Here is a 21,693-nt window from a genome sequence, read left to right as displayed (position 1 = left end):
ATATACCTTTCCTATAGCTCCCCCTAATATGAAAGTCCTGAGAGCCACAGCAAAGCCGGCAAAAGCAATAAATTAACCTTTGCATAAACTGGTAACCACACTATGGACTTTATTTGGGTTTCACCACTTCCCCACCCATTACCTTTTTGGTGGTTGTGTCAGGATCCTCTCCAGGGGTCCACGTTTCATTTCGTTAGGTCCCACTGTGTTTCACAGGCCCTTTGCTTTGCTCAGTTTCAAGGGGTTATTTTCTTGGGTTTCGTAAGTAGCTCCAGGTTCACACTATTACCTTTCCAGGTTGTCCAGACTTTGAACTTCTCATTTATCTTTCTAGACTGTAGAGTCCTAATCTTTTAATTCCAAAATGAATTTGCCCTCAGTGGAAGCACTGATTTGATTAGTGGGTAGTAGAAGGGAGTCGCACCAGCCAACGTGAGCGAAAACAATTCTGCCAATTCCACACACTAAATAGATGACTTTCAAGTCAAATGCTTGGAAAATGAAAGTCCTAGGTTTTCTCACCAGCAACACAAAAATTAGAGAATGGAAAGAAAAAAAAAAATCATCTCATTCAACCTGCACATTTTATGTCGCGTTGCAAAGGAAATAAACAGAAAATACCGCTTGACACCAATTCGTAGCATTTATTGACATTTCCATTTAAAATGCTAGGAAAGCTGTATAAATTGTAAACATGGAAACCAAACACTTGCATAAATTATTTCCAAAACTCTACAGCACATTAGAAAACAGTGCAGCTAATTGAAGGGTAGAAACATAACTGACAAAGAGAAGGAAGGATTCAATTACTAAATCATAGACCCATACCAAAATTTAAGTGCCCGTTTGAGACCAGCAAACCATGATTGTCAAGTTCAAGTTGCAGTACTGATGCCACGAGTGGCCTCAATGTCCTCTGCGTATTTTCGTACATTAACACTCATAATCTCGGAATGAGAGTGCAGGGAGGGTCAGGAGAATATGGACCTTGACAAAGTAGGAGGGGACAAGTGGGCATCCCAGGGCGGCTCTACTAAGCAACCTTTCCTGTAAGGGTAAGGCTAGCCCGATCTGCATGCTCCCTGGACGATGCTCTGGAGGAGAGAAAAGCTCAGTCTACTCCCCTCTTCTGAAATGAGCCCTCTGGTGTTTAGACCAACTGAGTTCGTTGGTGGAGCTTCCGATCCTCTAGCACCTCCTTCCTTCCCCACATCTGTAGGAACAGCGCAGGGGTCCGGCTTGAACTCGAGCCTGTACTATTCCTAACTCAGAGGGTCAAGTTGTGAATGCATGAAATCTGGTGGGCATGAGGCTCCAAGTTGTCCAGAACGGTTGCACGGAATCAGGGCCTACAAGACCAAAATCGCTTACATCTCTCTGGCCCTTCCCCCTTCCCCCCTTTAAATTCAAAGTGGCCCCCGGAGCAGAAAAACCTGGAAAAGCAAGCCCCCTGCATCAGGATCTACCCTGTGGGAAACTAACTTGGACTAGAGTTCCTCAGTTTCAGACATTCATTCCTTCTCACTTGCTGGCCGCCGGGTTCCTAACTTTGTTTCGTGTTTCCAAAGGCATTTCAATGTTCTTTTCCTAAATTTCAATGCTGCTGCGTGTTCTTAAGATCAACTCTCAAGTGTACCATTACACACACACAAGCACGGAGTTAGGTTCGTACCGTGAGGTTTCGGTTTTCAAGTCTTTTTAATACAAAGGAGTCCTCGTTTAAACACTGAAAATCATCTCCAAAAATATCAAAAGAAACCTGAAATGTACACACTCCTAGTTCACTACGTACTAAGTGTCGGCCTATGACATTTTATGAATATGTTACAGCAGCTGCTCGTAGAAACCCCTCTCACCCGTTACAAGAATATGTCAATGTGTTGGATTAAAGGTAAAAACGAAGTTCAAGTTACCATCCCAGAGAAATGGGTTGTGTGGCCAATGGTCTGTTTGCAGGTATGAGTGGACTTTCTCCCACTCCTGTCTGGGACGAATGCAGACAAGCAGGCTCTGGAGGCTGGCTTTGGAGACTCGCTCTGGAGGTAGAAATGAAATGGCTAAAATTCAACTAGAGCTAAAGACAGTGTGGTAGTTAAGACTAGAGGTGCCCATCCCCCTGCCCAGAACCGCAACCAGCTTTCCTTCCAACCAACACACTCATTCATGTCTAAGAATCTAGTACGAAGGGGATAGAGAAGTTTATTTAATGATTAACTCGTGAGTTACCGCAAATGCCAACCAGTGTCCGAGTGATTGGTCTGGTCACTGGAGCAGTAAGAAGCTGTGCAGTGCAGTCAGCGCTGACCCTGCTCACAGGTAAACAGAGGCTCATAAAGCACAGAATTGCTTGCTTCAGCCCACAGCCCTCAGGCAGACCTGCACCTGCGCTTTGCACACACCTCATGCCCTGAAAAGACTGATTGGCAAAAAACCCACTTAGTCTGCTGCTCAAAACCCATGTGCCACCGAAATCAAAACATACTCTGAGATTAAATAAAATTGGGAGAAAAACATGTAGGTGGCTGTTAAGAAGTCAAATGTATGTACTTATAAACTATTATGCTACACTAAGGATTCAATGTGGCCCAATGGCAGGCCACTGAGATCCACTCTGAGCACTGGAGCAGATGGTGGCGTCCTTACCGCTATTTTCATGCTTTACATCGGGTCCTCTGGCAGAGCTTGGTACACTCCCCTTCTCTCCAGAATGGATCTCTTCCTCCGTAGACTTCACAGGCCTGGTCATTTTCTCGTTATGTTTCTCCAAATGTGTACTCACACCACCACTTCCTCACCTTACAAAACTCCCTAAGCAGTGTGGTTAGGAATTCTGTCCTCATATTGTAGATCAGAATCAAGTTCACTCTCAGTGACGGCTTCACCCACTTACTCCATCCTTCCTCAGGTCCACTCTAGGCTTCCCCGCGCCATCTCACCATTTCCCCAGGCAGCTCCCCGTCTTCACTCAGGTAGCTGCCGAAGTGGACTTCTCCCCAAGATCCTGTTTCCAAATATGAACCTTTCCACTTCTTCTGCTGAGTACCTAATGCACTTGTTCACTTTAAACAAATTTTACTGACGTTTAAACCATGTTATTTATGTGTACGTCCCATCTTTTATACCCATCTGTATTATCCAACTTAGATTCTAAGATCCCAGAAGGCAGGGTTCATGTTTGACCTTTTTGGGGCCAGAAACAGCAGAAAATCAGGAGCATGAAAGGAGTTTAGTAAATGTTGCTTAAAAGTTAATGGAAAAGGAAGTGAATTTAAAGCAAAAACAGGAGAGAGGAAGAGTCACATGAGGCCTTTAGTTTTGCTATGGGTACTTCCATGTGAACTCATTCACCGGTGGGTCACAGCATTTCAGATCGTCCATCCCAGCATAATCATACAGATAATATTTTACATTTTCACAGTGCTTTGTGCACCCTTCTCAAGGGACGCTTGCACACATGATCACATCTGATTCTCACAATAAGAAATCCTAGGAAGGGGGCAAGGGAGGTCTGTCCTCTTTTGGCTGACGGGGACAATGAGGCTCAGAGAAGGGACCTGACATAGGGAGTTCATGACAAAGTAGAATCTGAAAATGATCATTTCTCCAACAGTACTCTCTAAAATACTGACTCAAATTTACAGCTTGTGATTCAAATTTACATTACCACTGGAACTTTGAAAATAGGAAAAAAGGAGAGACATAAAATTCAACTTTTCATTTTAGAGTGCTTCAAATAAATGGAACTCCAAAGCACACATGATGGACCTTCCTTTTAAGCGGGTCACATTGGCTGAGTGTCTGCAGACCCATGTGGGTGTGGTGCTCCCCATGACAGCTAGTCTGTCCTGAGTTTGGTGACTGGTAAAACTTTGGTGGCAAGTGTTTAGAGAAAACACGAGCAACCTGGGTGTGCTTTACAACCAACACAGGAGTGCTGGTGATCCCACGGGCCTGCTCACACCACACCACACCCCACCAGTTATTATATGTTCTCTTTGGTCTTGACATTGGTTTAAAAGTGTATCAGTTCCAAGAATACAGGTTGATCCTTTTATGCTAGTTTGAAAGGCATCACAATCGCCATTGCAGCCCCCTTTACAACAGAGGCCCATTTCTTCAATGTCCAAAGGAGGTAACTATTTTTCGTGCACTCTTGGTGCAAACACCGACCACACCGGGCAGAACGGGAGAAGATGGGCCTGCATTCAGTCCACTTGCTGTCATGTGACCTGAATTCACTGTATGGTGTCCATAATATAATTCTGCTTGGATGCCTGAAGTTCTTAATATATGTTTCAGGAAACCTGGTATTTCTGAATGACATGCAAAGAGAATCCTCCACTGTGGGTATTAAACCAAGACCGAGGGTCAGAAATCAAGCCCAGAAGGAGGCCTTCGCTCCCACGCTCTTGGAGCTTGTGAGGGCTGCCTGGAAAGGAGTCCCTTTCCCTAACTTAACATCCTTTAGAGACTTAAGCCCCAACCCTCCTCTTTCAGAGGCCGACAGATGAAGAGTGGCTGCAACCTCACGTCCCAGAAACTGCTGCCCTGAACTCTAAGGCTGTAGACAGGCTTAAGGAACCAAATGCAGAAACATGGCTCTGGAACAACGATTACACTGCAGAAATCGATTTTAGCTGTTTCAAGGTTCCTAAAGGTGACACAGATTTTGATTAGAGCCCCCCAATTCTGCCTGCTTATCTGCTGTTTAAAATATTAGCTGATCTAATAAAAAAGGACTCATAGTAGCAATGTGTAATCTAAGTCTGTTTTTCTTCTGAGTTTTACTCAGGTTCCAGAAAACGAAACAGCCCTTGTTATTCCAACCCTCGCTCTAACGTGGGGGCGGGGAGTGGTGACCTCAGGAGTAAACCTCGAGGGAGATGATGCCCCCGGTCAGGCCCACAGCACGTAGATGGTTTCAAGTCACTGAGCAGAGTCAAGCACAATGAAATCACACATTCAGAATGACCCTCTCCTTCCCCTTGTTCCCAAAGCTCTTCACATTTCCTGATTGAGCAGAGGGGCTGCCAAGAACTGAGTTTCATTTCTAGGTCTTGAACACACAGAGAATGTGACCACTAGGAACGTATTCGTGAATCCCAATTTGGTGGCCCTAGGAAATGGTTAAACATAATTTTTGCTTATACACCGTTTCTCATTCAAACGTAATTTGTGAGGAATTCCTCTGCAAAGCGCAGGAACTGGTTGGCCCTCCTGAAAACCTCTTTCTATAGGACTGGCCTTGAGGATGGTACCTGCTGAAGTGGGAAGCTCTCAAGAGTCCCATGTGCCCAATTAAAAACCAGCAAATACAACTAAGAATGTAAATCTAAACTTTGATATGTATTTTGAATAAACAAATAAATATTAAGCTTTCTCCCCTCATCTGGGAGGTGTTTTTGTTTTCTTTTTCCTTTCTAGAACAAAATGAAACCTTTAACATATTCTTCCATTGCAAAAGCCAAAGTCGCATTTCACAGACACAGAGGGGAAGGGCCCTCGGAGCAGTAGCACCAGAAGTAGAAGGGAAAATGCAGGGGATGGCTTCATGTGGAATCTTGGGCTCTACAATCTATCATTTGGTTTCTCACTAGTAGCTTTTTAAATTCCCGAACAGTCTTAGTATCCTTGTTGTTAATATCACTAATAAAATAAGTTCCTATGGAGAAAAAGAGGGAAATAAGCTGTTAACAAAACGTCTTCAAATCTCTTCTCTCGGAAAACAAAGCAGCAGGTTCTCCGTACAAACCAGCCTCAAACACGCCTTCCCGTGGAAATGCTGGGTGCCCTTCAGCCCTATACATTCCCTACGTGGGCATCTTTCGCCTTGAAAAAGGAGACCAACTTCTAATCCCATTAGCTTAGGTTTGTGGTTTGTCTTTCGTGAAGTGCTGCTGGCTTTTGGCCGAAAGTCCAGAAATCTCAACGGGAACCCAAGTGGTCAGCACGTTGCCAGCTTAATAAAAGCATCGTGAGCTTCACGTGACTTATGGCATCTGGCATCTTCTCAAATTGCAACTTGCTCCCTTGCTCGGGGGGCCCCCAGCCCTGGGGGCGCCGGTCCTCTTGCTGACACCCCCTCGGCTGGTCCCCTCTGAGTCTTGCTTCCACGGGAAGCGGATACTTGGCAAATGCAAGGCGAGGCCCATCAGCTGTGGAAGTTGTGCGCGGAGGTCTGTTTTTGGGACAGCCGCAGGAGCTCCTCGCGGATGGCCTTGATGAGGGACGCGGACGAGTGGCCGGGCTGGAGGTCCTCCGTGGAGCTGGTGGCGTAGGCCAGCCCCGCGCCCTGCAGCCCCCTGTGCGGGGCGTTCCCGGGGGGAGCGGAGGGCTCCCTGCCTGAAGTCCTTGGCACCTGGAACAGCGGTGAAGAATACTCCTGATGTCCCAGCACGTGTGTCTGAAAAACACGGCAGAGGGCCCTGTACTTGCCACATGAGAACAGGAGGGAAAAGTCAGGTTCAAACCCAAAAACTCAGCCCTCCTGTAGGAAAACCTTGGGCTGGAAAGGAGGGTAGTAACCGTGGCGAAATCAGTCAGGGGACAGCAGTGCAATCAAGAAGCCCTTGCACTTGACCTTAACAGGGGCCTCAGAAATACAGAATGACAGAAAGGGTACTCGGGTCAGCCACGTCTGTGTGTCTGTGTGCGTGGAGCTGAGTGGCCGCTGGGAGGACAGGAAGGGACCCCGAGAGCTGAGAAGGAAGGGAGGCTGGAGCACCCCGTGGAGGAGGAAGGTCAGAGGAGGGTACCTGAGAGCTGGAAGGGATAAGCAGGTTCTGGCAGGGGGACTGACAAAGACCACGGAAAGGGAGCGAGATCCAAAATCACTGTCCATTTTATCTGTCTGTCTACTGAGCGCTCTGTAGAGCCCTTTCTTTAAAAAGTTATCCGCACTGAAACCTTTCACAGTTTTGCTTATATGTCCATTATACAGGGTGGGGCAAAAGTAGGTTTACAGTTGCTCATCTGGAAAATACTACAATAATTAATAAATAATAACACTAGAATAAGCTCTGTGTTTCATGCACTCACAACTGTAAACCCACCTGTGCCCCACCCTCTAGAACAGGGTGTTTGGCAAGAATTATTATACTTTTCAGTGATCTTTTTTCATATTTTTTTCACTGAAAAATCTCTCTTTGCATATACGTGAGTTCTAAATCTGCGGTTCCACCTATGCTAAGAGTAAGCTACTAGCCTGGTGAACGTGGCATTCGAGCTCTAGCACATTTCACTTCTCCAAATGGGATAGGGAGGAACGCTGACGTGACCATTGGATTTGACAGGAAAATCCAAATACCTGATGAAACCAAGTTGGCACAATGAAGGCAGGAAAGGAAAGATGTCAGTAAATAGAAGGCCAACGCCCGAGATCTATAATAATGCATCTTTTAGGAAAAAGTTATAGTCTACTGTTAATTTCCCTTCATTAAGTAAAAGCATCCAGTCATTAAAGGAATTTAGCGTATTTGTTAAAAAACACGTAAATGCAATGAGGATGAGGACCAATGAAAGGTATTATTTTGGTTTGTATTTTCAAATTCATATATTTATTCCCTGTGGATATAAAATTCTTGAGAAAAAGCAAAGGAAAGCACTTGTAGAAATTACCTGTGTCTGTACTGATTCTGTGCTTATAAAGGAGGGACCAGAGTGACGAGAAACCTCCAAACTAAACCCTGTGCCTTGAAAGGCCCCAAACTGTGCGCTCATGGCAAAAGCATTTATTCCCAGTGCTCGTAACGGACACGATATTAATAAACCCACAAGAAAGCACAGCAGTGAGCCAGGAGGGCGTAAGGTCAGGCACATTTATACAGCCATCGCACCAAAGACCAGGTCCAGATTTCAGTCACCTACAGGTTCACATTCACTACTTAAAAGTCAAAATCACAGGCACAGAAAGGAGAACGGTGGCTGCCTAGAGCTGGGGAGAGAGACAAATGGGAAGTTAGGGTTTAATGAGGATAGTTTCAGTTTTACAAGATGAAAAGAGATGGAAATGGATGGTGGTGACGGCTGTAAACCAGTAGGGATGTATTAAAAACCAGGAACTAACTTAAAATGGTTAAGATGGTAAACTATGTTATATGTATTTTACCACAATAGAAAAATGGAAAAAAATTTTGAAAAATTGTTTACTTAGGTCTCTGTCCAGATTTTCTGTAATAAACACTGACTTTATTAATTTTTAAAATGTTATTTTTTTTTAAGACTTCAAGCCTAAAATCTGCTTCAAGAAAAAGTATATACTTTCCAAAAGTGCAATGCAAATACTCTCCCACTCTGGGTCGGAGGGAACCTATCATCTAAAAACTGCAGGCAAAAATACACTCAACGGGGGAAAACTGAGCGAGGTTAGAAGTTTTGGCTCGTGCAGGTTTTTATCCCCAGAGCAGAAGCAGCTGAATTCAGTGATTACGCCTGACTTCTCAGCGGTGACCCCGCACCAGATACTCACGGCCTCTCTGCGGCCCGCCTCGTCCTCTCCGTACGAAGGCCAGCCCGGTCCCCCGTACTGGCCGCCTCTGCTTGGTGGCATCTCCACTGGCTGAGCTCCGATTCTGCTGGCAATTCCCACCTGGGTCAGGTGCTGAATCTGGGAGCCTGAGGGGACAAAATGGAACAGCCTGGTCACCACCGGCAGGAGAGCGAGGCCGCGCGGGAAGGCTGTTTGGTTGTGACCACCACCCTCCCTTGGGGACAGGAATATGAGCATCGTTCAAATGCGGCACCAATTCTGTCTCCAGAGAATGACATTTCCTAAGAAAACCAGACCCTGAGCTGGGTTCACGGGCTTTCGCTTCCTTTGAATAGAGTGGCTGATGGTGACGGTCTTATTTTCTGGCTAGACATCAAAGGGTGGGAAGAAAGGGTTTAACTAAACGACCCTTCCATTCATTTCTGCAGAGGTTACAAACAAGGACAAATTTATTTATTGAGAAAAAAGGCCTCAAAGGTTTAGGAGCCGCCATCAAGAAGCCAAAATCCAGCTCCTCTTGCTCGTGGCTTTGAGACTCACAAGGAGCCAAAAACACAATACACTTTTTTTTTTTTCTTAAAAGGCAGGGTGCGTGTTTATTTTAATTCAGACTGTTAAAGTATATTTTCATTATACTCACATTGTTCCTATAACTTAGCTATATCACAGTTAAAACTTTAAAGCCACCCACCCAACCTGGTGAGGTGCACTGATGGCAAAGCCAGAAGGTTCTCTGAGCTCAGTCCTACACTCACACGTGCTGTGGCTCATGTGGCTAGGAAGACCGGGCTCGAACCAATTTATTTTTTTTCCCCATCAACTTCTGGCATATGGCAACATCCCTAATCTGCAGATTAAAGGAGGAAAAAAGTGATCTTTAAGCACTGTGAAATAAAATGACTTATTTCCAAATGCCCCTGGGGTCACCAAATTCATCTGTGATGCTCAGGCCAGTCCTATAAAGATTCAGAGATTTCAGAGGTCAGGGAGGCAGTTCTCTCCATCTTCAAGTCTCTTCCTCCTCTCCTTGTCTGATTAACAGCCTCCCTTAAGCAAATACTTTTTTTTTTTTTTTAAAGAAAAAGAGCTCCTCCGCTTTTTATTTGGATATACAATAAAAACCAAAAACCAAAGGTCAGAAAAAAACTTCCAGGCTCCTGTCAGAACAATGTACTTTGCGGGCACGCTTGTCAGTTACTGAAGATTCGTAACAGTATTAAAATGATTGGGACTATCAGTTCTGTTTGCCCAACAGACATCATTTGAGCGAATCTTGCAAAGAACATAAATGCAGCACAGTGCTCCATTATTTACAAAGATTCAGACAACTGCAGGGGGAGAAAAGAACACCTTTGTGTTGAGACCGAGACCGTAGTTGGTATCACATTTCAGACACATTATGTATCTTGCTTTGTTCACTTAACCAGGCTTCCCCATGATTCAACGTGGGACATCACGCCCAACAACCTGGGTTTGCATCCCAGCCCAGCCCTGGAGGCCCCACGACCTTGAGCACCCAGCTATCGCTCCTGCTGGGCCCCAACGCCTCGCCTCTCCAATGGGATAAAAAGAAACCTACCTCGTGGTGTTATTTCAAGGATTAAAAGAGATAAAGTAGGTCAAGTACCAAACACAGAGGAGGCAACCCAGAAATCTTAAATTCCCTTTTTCTGGCTCTTTCTGAGCTCTTCATTTTAAAAAGCTACACCATTTCCTCACTGATGCCCTTATTACTGGCTATTTAGGGAGCTCACAATTATTTGCTCTTTTGAATAATTCTCTGATAAACATCTTTGCCCAGGTAGTTTTTCTCCAATATTTTGGATATGGGGGGAGAAGGGGAGCCTAGATTCCCAGAAGTGGAATTACCAAACCAAAAGCTCATTAAGTCATTGACAAGCTGCTTTCCAAAAGTTTAATGATTTACACGAACACCAGAAATAATGTAATAGTGTTCTTCATACATTTATTTTCATATGGTACACACACATTTCTTTTGTGTATTTTCTTCCTATACTTTGGCCATTTATCTTTCCTACCCTTTGAGGTCTGTCCATTTATCAATTTACATGAGCCATCCTCTGTAATAAAAAAACCTCTTGGTCATATCTGCTGTAAATCTTCCCCAGGTACTACTATCCTCTTGCTTTTGGTAATTTTCAGACATATATATGTTTGATAATTTTACACAGTCAGAAAGGGAACTCTTCTAGTATCTTAGTATTTTTTTCATTACAAGTTTTTACACAATTTAATCTATTAGAAAGTATTCGAAAATAATTTCTTCAAATGTTTCTTACATATAATTTCTATATTCTTGTAGATTAAAAATGAACATGTCTGAATTTTCTTTGGCATACGTGCTATGCAACAATTAACAGAAGAAACAAGACTCACTGCAAGGCACAGTACCTGTAAAGTATGCGACACCCTGTAGGATGTCAGGATATGTTATTTGTTTAGTTGACAGGCAGACAGACAATGAAAAATACAAGAACTACCAAGGAGACCATGGATAATTATCCACCAATTATTGCAAATTTGGAATTGGCCTACACTGATTTTTTTTTTTTTTAAATAATATGTACTTACTGATTTCAGAGAGAGGGAGAGGGAGAGAGAGATTGAAACAACAATGATGAGAGTCACTGATTAGCCTCCTGCACACCCCCCTCTGGGGATCAAGCCCGAAACCCGGGCATGTGCCCTGACCGAGAATTGAACCTTGATCTCCTTGATCATCGGTCAATGCTCAACCACTGAACAACACTGGCCTGGCTAAACTAATTTCAAGTATATATTCTCTTCCCTCTGAGAATCATCAGTCTGTTGTATGCTTCCATGTCTCTGAATCTATCTCAGAAGGAAGGGGAGAGGGGGAAAAGAGATTTACCAAAGAACTTATATGTGTACATGCATTACCCATGGACACAGACAATAGTGCAGTGAAGGCCCAGAGAGGGGGCTGGCGGGGGGGGGGGGGGGGGACATTTGTAATACTTTCAACAATAAAGATAAATTTTTAAAAATAATAAAGGTATACATTCTCTAGAAAGTTAGAAAATAGCAGAATACATCATTTAACATGAATGGCACCTGTTATTAAAGCTTCAGTTTTCAAAAGGGAGAGTGAAGAAATGAGTGGGGAAAATAGAGTGACTGTGAGCCCTTGTAATAAAACGCGGTAAGATGAGTGGTGACAGGATTTTCCAGAGTACGCAGAGCTAGCTGTACAAGGAACGGAAAGCACTCAGCATCTTAAGCTACACAGATGCCTTAGGAACGCTGAACAACATTCACAAACACAGCATTATGCTATCAGCTAGCCATGAGATGATGTCTGGCGACATAAAGAGTAATCTGTAATTTTGGGGTACGACTGGATCTCAGGTAAACTGGTGGGGCAGACTAGCCAGCTGCCATATAGGAACCAGCTCAATCAGCCTTGTCGGGTGCTGCGGCTCTCACTGCGGGTCTGCAGGAGCTCTCTTAGCTTGTCCACTTACACTTCCCTTGGACCCATTAAGGAAACCAAGTGGAAGGTACAGCAGCATTTGAAAATCTGGGGATTTATAAGATCTCGGGACAAATCACTCCAACGTCAAGCATGTACTGAACTTGATGAGAATTTGTTCTGAGTTCAAATATTAACACAAGCCCTGGCCGGTGTGCTCAGTGGTTAGAGCATGGGCTCACGCTCCGAAGGGCTGCAGGTTCAATTCCCAGTCCAGGGCACGTACCTGGGTTGCAGGTTCAATTCCCGGCCCTGGTCGGGGCACATGCAGGAGGAAACCAATCAATGTTTCCTATGCAGAGATACTCTGGTATAAATTTTTATTTCAATTTCGACAGGTAATTAAAGTAACCTAAATACTAAAAGGAAAGAAGAGCTATGTGCAAACACTTAAAGGTCTTATAATGAATTTGTAGACCACTTTAGAAAAAGTGGTCTTTCACTGTTGAATTATTAAGAGTGGCACTGGTTACCCACAAATGACACTAAGACAGTTTTTTTAATGAGGGCTGGAAAGAGGAGCAGAAAGGAGCTACCATGGTTCCAAGTGGCTACCTGCTTCCCCGGGGGCCACATGTCTGGCAGCAGGGAGGAGATAGCAGCACCCAGGCACAGAGGCATGAAAAAATGACATGAAATTTTTAAAAGGGAAGATGATCATATTAACAAAGGTAGAAGGGAAACAATGAGGGAGGTGAGGCTCAAGGAGTAATCAGTGGTTGTACCCTCCCAGAAGTGACCAAATAAAACAAAAATCTCCACCCTAGTCACTGACCAGTAGCTTTTAGAGTTGTTTCTTACAAGCTGGAAAAGTGCTCTCTGTAAAACAAATACCTGTTTTAATGCCATAACAAGTGCTCAGACATAGATCTATCCGTTTAACCCTAAGAATTTAGAACTGTTTTCCCCAGAAGAGGTGTGCTGTGAATTCCATGCGAAGGGGAGCTTTTGAGATGCTGATTCAGGAAAGAATCAGCAGCCGGCAGTCATGGGATCTCAGCCCCTCCCTCTGTTCCCACCTCCCCGGCCTACATCTCACCAGGGTCACAGGGAAAGCAGCTCTGCCAGAATTTAGCCAAAAAGCAAGCATCTTCTAGTTCAGAAACGCAAGCTAAATAGCCACATGTACCTGTGGTGCCCCCGACAGGCCGGGGCCGGGCCACCGATGGCATGTCCTCAGAGTAGATCCCTCGGGCAGCAAATGGGGCTTCAGCTGATGCCTGTGGCTGCTGGGGCTCGGGAGGCACCAGCTCCGAAGACTGCAGCAAACCAGGGCCAAAACCGGGTCTGAAAGCAAAGCACACCAAGCACATCAGGACCACATTGCACCCTGGCCCTGGTGTTGGATCAGCTGCACCCTGAGTCCTACAGAAAAACAAGACCTATTTGGCTACTGGCCTATTGTCCATCTCCTCTCCTGAGACAGGGACTTTTCCTATTTGCTCACGGCTGAGTCTCCAGCCCTCAGATCAGTGGCCAGAATTAGCAGATGCTTGAAAAATCTCTGTCGGATGATGAAAGAAGAAATACTTTAGTTTACAGGTCGAGAGAAGGTGCAGTCAAGGGCCAGGGCTGCTCATCTCCAGCATTGAACTAAAGGGGTGGTCATCAAGTTGGCTACACGTTAGCATTGCTTGAGGGGCTTTTAAAGGCCCCGATGCCCACACTGTACCCCAGACCAATTAAAACAGAATCTCTAGAAGTGGGGCCCAGACATTGGTAGTTTTTAAAGTTCCAGTGATGATCCTGAAGTTCAAGGCAGAAAACCAGTGCTCGAAAGCAGTGCTTCTTAAGCTTACGGCCTCAGGATCCCCTTACACTCATAAAAAATAGTGAAGATTCCCAGAGCTTTTATTTGTATGTATTGTATCTATAGATATCTATTGTATTTGAAATTAAAACTTAGAAATTTTTTCAATACCTATTTCTTAAATTCACTTAAAATAACACTATTAAATGTATTACATGTTAACATTTTCCCTGAAATTAACTATATTTCCCCAAAAAAAAAATTAGCAAGAAAATTTTTACTACTTTTTCAAACTTCCTTTAGAGAAGACATGTGGATTCTTATATACTTTGTATTTAATCAGTTGCCATAAGTAAGTAGGGGGGAAAGGGAGGGATATTTTAATAGCCTTTTCAGCTAATATTCAATATTTCAGATAAACCTTCTTCTTTGATACCACACCAATACTCAACGAAGTTTCCTTAAGGGTCAGTGGCGATGTGGCATCTGAAACAATGAACTTGAACTTTCTATATTCTATTACATTAAAACCCACTGGTGGTCTGTCTTGCACTTGGAATGGATCCACGCATGACTTTATGACACTGGTCATTTGGAAAATATTAGTTCGCTGCGTTCTGAAGTCTTTCTAGATATTGATACATTCCATTTCACAGTATTAAAAATATCACACTCATTAATATCACCATTGAGCTCATCAGCAGCGTCTTTAAGGACCAGAGCGCTGTCAAGTTCACGGTGGCAGACAAAAGCCTCCAAAACTGTAATTTTATCCCTGGCAACAGATACTGTCAGGTGTTTTTCTTGAAGTGACAGGCCCACCTAGTTCACGTTTAAGACAGTGTCTGCCAAACACCCAAGTCTGAATTACGATGTCTGCTGGTTGTTGGTTCCAGTAAAAACACGGAGCGGTTAGTTCGGTTCTCAGCTCAAACACCTGAACTCAAAACACCTTCAAAATTCCATGTTCAGCAAAGTACTGTATTTGAATTTCCTCTTTTGTCACACAGACTATTAAAGACTCAAGGCTTTCAGTTTAATAAAATTAATCACTTTTACTATGCCATCAAGGACATCCTAACATAAAAGTGGCATTTTTTGGAAACGGCAATTGTGCCGCAGTGAAGACGACAACGACCTAGTACGATTCGGGGCCACTGCCCTGATTCCTGCTGAAGCACCAGCGTGTGCACCCGCCATCGCTCCCACACCTCAGTGCAAATGATGAAAAATGTCCAATGACATCTTAGCACTATCATGAAAATAGTTTTGACTTCACAGAGCCCCCTGAAAGGGTCGCAAGGACCCTCCAGGGGTCTCAGAATCCCACTTGAGAGCCACTCCTCTAAAGAAAGTCAAGAATTTACAAAGATGAGGGTCTAAGTACAATTCTTTGCAAATAACAGTCGACCCGTAATTAACAGATCAAACCAGTTCGATGAGAAAGCAGACTGACTTGCCCTCATTCCACGGTGTTATTTCTGGAGTGTATCTCAGGAACTGGCACCCAGGCCATCTATATTCCTCTTTAAATAACTGCTGCTGTTTTACACTGACCTCAGGGAGAGACGGTGACATCGCTGACCTTACAGATCTACGAGGTTAACATAAGGCGAGATCTGTCCACTGGAGCTCACCTGGCCTCATTCTGTTCTCTGGCCCATCCACCCATGGACGAGCTCTCACTCTTTACTTCATTACTGCTACTTGACACAGACGGTTAGCCCCCTCCTGCCTACATGTGCGGCTCTTTTCTCCTAAACTGTGCATTCCGGGGTTCGGTCTGATCCACACATTCTGGATTCCTTCAGCTTGGGTGACCATAAAGTTTGTCATCCAAACCAGAACACCTTGGAGAGTGGAAGTTATTCATAATTATGCTGGACAACAGGTATGAACCAGAACTGAACTGGGAGAACCAGATCGTACGGTCGCCTGTCATTAAGTACCTCCCCGGGTCACCCCGCCTGTGTTGTTCTGGGACCACAACGCAGTGCCTGGGCGGGGGAGCGGGGCTGGGGGAAATAAAACAAGCCCTTCTGAAAATGAGGGCGGATGCAGAAAACTAACAGAAAAAGTGCCGAGGAAGCATACAGCGTTCCCACTCCTGTGAGGCTCCTGGTCACTGAAGGGAAGCTGCATATAATTTCTGCGACCGTTCTCCTGCAATTCCTTCTCGGTAATAAATCAGCTGTCCACTCACGTGTAGGTCTGTTTATAGACTTTCTGGTCTATCCAACTGGTCTACGTTTCTAGCTTTACAGCAACACCACACAGTCTTAATTACTTGACAGTAATTTATAAACATTTAGAATAGTCCTAACATCTCTGTATTTCCACATAAATTTTAGATTCAGCGTGTCAGTTTCCATGGATTTAAAAAGAACAAAACAGTGAACTACTGGGGTTTTGAAAGGGACCGCAACGAACCTGTTGATCACTTGGGGAGAACTGACATTTAAAAGATACTGAGTGTCCAACCCATGAACACCTTTCTTGACAGGGCCTGAATATCTTCAGTTATATTTACTCTGAGGTATTTTATATTTTTGAACGATATTTTATATAGTATCTTTAAATTTTTTTATTTTCTGTCTGTTGCTTATAAACATAAAAATTATACCAGAATCATTGGCTTATTACAAGCTAACCTAAATTAGTACTCTTACATCTTCCCAGGCAGTGGGTTTTAACTCTATATTAGGCATAATTATTTTTATTTACTTACTTATTTATTTATTTATTTTGTTGATTTCAGAGAGAGGAAGGGGAGAGGGGGAGAGAGAGAGAAACATCGATGATGAGAGTCACTGATCGGCTGCCTCCTGCACGCCCCCGACTGGGGATGGAGCCCACAACCCAGGCATGTGCCCCGACTGGAAACTGAATCTCAATCTCCTGGATCCTAGGTCAGTGTTCAACCGCTGAGCCATGCCGGCCAGGCTAAACACAATTACTTTAAAATCTGTGTTCAGTACCTCCAATACCTGGATCCCTTCTAATTCCTTTTTTACTGTTGGCTTCTCTTTACTTTTTTAAAATCATACTTTCTTTTCTTCTCATATGCCTAGTCGTGTGTGTCTATGTGTGTGTGTGTCTGTCTGTGTATCTGACCTCATGCAAAACTATGACGATACTGGGAGGCCTAATATGGTATTATCTTCCCATAAAGGAGAGTTAACATTTGTTTCTGCCAGGCAGCTGGAGGGACATCTGGTCACCTCAATCCAATGAGGGAGTCAGACCATCCAAAGCCGAGTTTGGTCCTTGTAGGGAACCCTGTACCTACCGTTACCCCTTACTCCAAGGTATAGCCCCTAAGGGTCTGAGCGCAAGCCTCTGGGTGCTCACAAGGGCCTCTGCTGATCCTCCCAGCCCCGGGAGCCTGTCAGAAGCTTTGCTCAGCTTCTCAGCCGCCTCCTCCAAAATCAGCAGGTGCCTCCTCCAAAATCAGCAGGTGCCCCTGGGAGGGAGCGGCTCAGAAGGCAGGGCTACCTCCCGGGATTTCCCAGACCCTGGGCCCATACTGCTCCACTGCCGTTAGCTCTCTGGGTTCTGTATTTTTATTTTAAAACCTTGTCTAACTTTTCCAGCTGTCCTCAGCAAATGATCTATTCTGCCATTACTGGAAGCAGAACTTAAATTCTAACTTCTTCCCTCCTCTTCTAGTTAGGTCAAGAGAATACAACTCAGAGTTTTGCATCTGCTCATATTACATTAAAAAAAAGTTTACAAAATTAAATTTTTAAGAAAAGAAAAACAGCCTGTGCGAGGATTCCTAATACATTTTCTCCTGAGAACTTTTACCTTGGCAATGGGCCTGATGGGGGAGTCATTCCATAGTCATCATATCTCTGGAAGAAATTCAAAATAAGATGAAGATTAATAGTTAATACTTATTAGAAGGTGACAACAGCAAACTTATAAATTGAGGTTTATGGGATCACCTTTCAGGAGAATTATTTTCTCATAAAAAGTTAGCATGCTACTTGGGCATTCCACCATCACTTAACCCAGAAGGTTCAGTTTGGGGAACTGGGCTACCAGACTTTAAAACACAAACACAAACACAAACACACACACAAACACAAACACACACACACAAACACAAACACAAACACACACACACACACAAACACACACACACACACACACACACACACACACACACACCCCTTGCCCTGGCCGGTGTGGCTCAGTGGTCGAGCGTTGACCTATAAACCAGGAAATCACAGTTCGATTCCGGTCAGGGCACAAGCCTGGCTTGAGGGCTTGATCCCCAGCAGGAGGCAGCCAATCAATCACTCTCTCTCATCATTGGTGTTTCTCTCTCTCATCTTTTTAAAAAATAATAAAAAAATCAAACAGACTCATAGATACAGAGAACAGAGGGGAGGGAGCTGGGGAGGGTGAAAAAGGTGAAGGACTGAGAAGTACAGCTTGGTAGTTACAAAACAGTCATGGGGACGTAAAGCCCAGCATAGGGACTATAGTCAATAATATTGTGATAACTATGTACGGGGCCAGGTGGGTACTGGAAATATCAGGGGGAACATTTTGTAAAGTACCTGATTGTCTAACCACTATGCTGTACACCTGAAACGAATATAAAATAATACTGAATGTCAGCTGTAATGGGAAAAAATTAAGAAAAACAAAAAGTGAAAACGCAAGACTCAGAGGCTCCTGGTAGGTCTTCATCTTCATTCCAAGACCTCCTGTCACCCAGAGGACCCATCTCATCTTAGCCTCTCGGCTCGCTGGCCCGATCAACACCAATAGCATTTCATTTGTCAGCCACCCCCCCCCCCCCCCCCCCGGCACCCTACTCCAAAGACCAGAGGCAGGGAAACAATGAGAAAGTTCTTGCAATAATCTCGGTGAGAGGGGACGGTGGCCCTAACTGGCATTTAATGCAGCGGGAGGAATTCGAAAGGAGGCATCTACAGAGCTCCAGGCTGGAGGATTCCAGGAGGCCCACACTTACGCCGCTGCAGGGATTGCTGGCTGTCTGAGCCGGGCTGTAGAAGGACCCCCACTGGGCCGCTCGCCTCTCTTCCCGGGCGGGGGTGCTGCTGGCCGGCAGGCCGGCTGGGCCCCCGGGGCCCGCGGCCGCGCCGGCGGGCTGGCTGCTGGGGGCCACCAGGGCGAAGGCGTCGTCCAGGAGGGAGTGCATGGTCTGGCGGGCCTCCTCGATGGACGGCTGCGGCGGGGCGTACTGCAGGGCCGGGAAGGGCAGGGCCGGGTAGCGGCCCAGCTCAGCCGACGACGGCGTCGGCACGTCTGCCGGCAGGTCGGGGTCGGACTGCAGAGGGCACACGGCGGAGAGACGGACAATCAGACACAGGCGGCGGTGGCCCGAGCACAAAACTCCCATCGAGGGCCAGAGCGCAAGTGATCGGTTTTCACTGACGTTGAGGAAAAGGTGCCCGTAAGAATTTTTAAGACGACAGCGGAGAGGAGCGTGTTAGCTCTCACGGGTGCGAGAAGTTTGAATCAGGGATAAAGGAGAAAATGAAAACATTCAACAATCGGTCCGCCAAAACTCCTGCAACCGTCGGAGACGCAGTTCGGTGCCTGGAAGTATACATTTTTATTGAAAGCCCCTAAGTAACCAAAACTGATGTCGCAGAGTCGACTCACTGAAACAGCTAGTCAACTTTCCGGAGACGTAGAAATGAAAACTAAAGCGGTCTATTAACAATAGGAAAAAATAGCCCTACACACCCCCGAGAGTTCAAAGTCACCACCGTATTACAACTGTGTGCATACAAATAATTTTACACCTATTACGACAACGGTTTACCGCAGTAAATAGTATTTATTTATTCAGAAACTGTCTTTCAGATGGAGGTATCTCTGGATAACATGAGTCATCCAGACAGGTTTAAACATCTTCCAGACCCACTAAGAGGCAGGGGTATAAGTAATAATTAGGGTTTTTTAAAAATCTTACTTTCTGATGCTACCTTATGAGCAAAAGGCTGTCATCATATACACTTAGGTGAACAGTAAGGGGCAAAGCAGGGAACCAAGGGGAAAAGGGGCCCTTGCGGTCCCAGTGGCTCTGGAAGCCCAACCACCACAGTCGCTCCACTGACACTGAAGCAAGCAGAGGGTCTGCAGGACGGGCTGGTGGCCCCGTGCCCTCCAGGAGGAAGGGTGGGCAGCTCCTATCGAGAAGGCTCTGCTGGCCCTGCCAGTCCACGGTTCAGCTCAGCTGGCTGACCACCCGACCAAAGGGGCCACCGGAGACCCTGCCGCATCTGTGTGGACTCGGCGAGTCTCTCACAAAGAGAAACCTTTTCCACAGACACATCCTCACTCTTAGCCAACTGCCTGGAAAACGCTTTCTAATGAAAACGGTCCGTCCAGCAGACGATCAGGTATTATCCACGCCAGCGTCACCCACTTCAGGGCAGCAGCTGCTGAACTCCACACAGACAGAAAACCACTCTACAAACTGGCAAACCCACAAACAGCCCACAGACCTGTTTTGTTTGGCCCAGGCAGAGTTTTTAAAAACATACTTAGCCACTATTTTAAAAATCTGAAAATTTCCTATTAAACCTCAGATTTCTGGATTCTCTTGGCAGGATCTGAGGCTCCGACTGCCCTCCTGAGATGGGGCAGGCGCTCTCCCCTCCCCTGGTCCTGTAAGTCTGCTTCTCCAATACTGCAATGAGCCAGTAAAGGTCCTACTAAGTGACATTTGTCATCAAGGAATCCTTTTGGTTTTTAATGTTTTGTTTTATTTTTTTTATGTCTTTATTGATTTCAGAGAAGAAGGGAGAGAGATAGAAACATCAATGATGAGAGAGTCATTGATCAGCTGCCTCCTGCATGTCCCCTGCTGTGGATCGAGCCCGCAACCTGGGCGTGTGCCCTGACTGGGAATCAAGCCTCGATCTCCTGGATCATAGGTAGATGCTCAACCGCTGAGCCACACAGGCTGGGCTGTTTTTTGTTTTTTAACTAAAGAGAGCTGAACATAGTTTTTTGTTTTTGTTTTTCTATCAAGGAATCTAAGTAAGGATTCTGGGCTCCAAAGGGGGTCTCTGCTTTATCACGTAGCACTGAATAAACTCTGTGTTCTTTTTCTTTGGAGGTGAACAAAAGGTCCACATGCAAGCCCTCCCCCTATTACTGGTTTTTCTTGAGGAACAGATAGGAAAACCTGTGGTCAGCAGTGTGCCAACAACCTAACAGTTCCTGGTGGAGAAATGGAAACATGTGTCTGGAAACACATCCTATTGGTAAGTAAGAAGGTCTCTCCAGGGACAGAGGTGATGCTCCTGGGGGTGTTCCAGTAGCTGACGAGGTGACTGTATCACAAGGAAGCGAGTGGTGGGACCACGGACACAGCCACAAACCCAAACTGAGACTCCACCGGGGGGAGGAAAACTTACACACACTTGAGGAGAGTCCAGAGCTACAGTCACTGCCAATCTCACCCTTATGGTCATACTTTTAGAGAAGCTTTAACTTTGATGACAGCAAGAGAGAGATTCTCTGAAGACGGGAGGGAAGGGTCCCTTGGATTCCCACTGGCCCCAAGGGTCCTGCCAAGAAGGCCCAGAGCTCCACGACCAGGATGTCAGAGCCTCTTGTTCTTTCATCCTGTGGCCTCCTCATTTCACAGGCTAGACTGTCGGAACTTGCAGGCCAAGGCAGGTCATCTTCATTTTCTGTATCTCAACATGGAGCACAGTGTTTCACGTACAGATGGTACTCAATAAAAAATGAAAAAGGGCAATTATGTACAAAAGTGAGTACTTCTCCAAGATCCCCGAGCTGGAATTTGAATTCCAGTCTCCTGAATCACAGACAATTCATTATACTCAGTTAGTTTCCTTTGCAAAGATACATGTTCATCTATCGCTCCTCTGAAATATATACGAACCTTTTTACATTTAATCACCAGAGATGATGTGTTCTGGC

The 21,693-nt window shown here is 45.2% G+C and overlaps 1 protein-coding gene across 1 annotated transcript in view; it reads right to left on the bottom strand.

Annotated features, from left to right (window-relative positions):
- Positions 1-624: 624 nt before the first annotated feature.
- KIAA1549 (KIAA1549 ortholog) overlaps positions 625-21,693 on the bottom strand; it is a 112,003-nt gene continuing 90,934 nt past the window's right edge. Inside the window, exons 16-20 of the mRNA XM_087820993.1 lie at positions 18,740-19,057; positions 17,560-17,606; positions 13,132-13,289; positions 8,468-8,613; positions 625-6,403 (exon numbers count right to left, since the gene is read on the bottom strand). Of these exons, the coding sequence (XP_087677119.1) occupies positions 6,152-6,403; positions 8,468-8,613; positions 13,132-13,289; positions 17,560-17,606; positions 18,740-19,057 (921 nt within the window). The 3' untranslated portion in view covers positions 625-6,151. The remainder of the gene's footprint in view (positions 6,404-8,467; positions 8,614-13,131; positions 13,290-17,559; positions 17,607-18,739; positions 19,058-21,693) is intronic.

The sequence above is a fragment of the Miniopterus natalensis genome, chromosome 10, assembly GCF_054644295.1.
Source record: "Miniopterus natalensis isolate mMinNat1 chromosome 10, mMinNat1.hap1, whole genome shotgun sequence".
Taxonomy (NCBI): domain Eukaryota; kingdom Metazoa; phylum Chordata; class Mammalia; order Chiroptera; family Miniopteridae; genus Miniopterus; species Miniopterus natalensis.
This window is presented reverse-complemented; position numbering and strand designations above follow the sequence as displayed.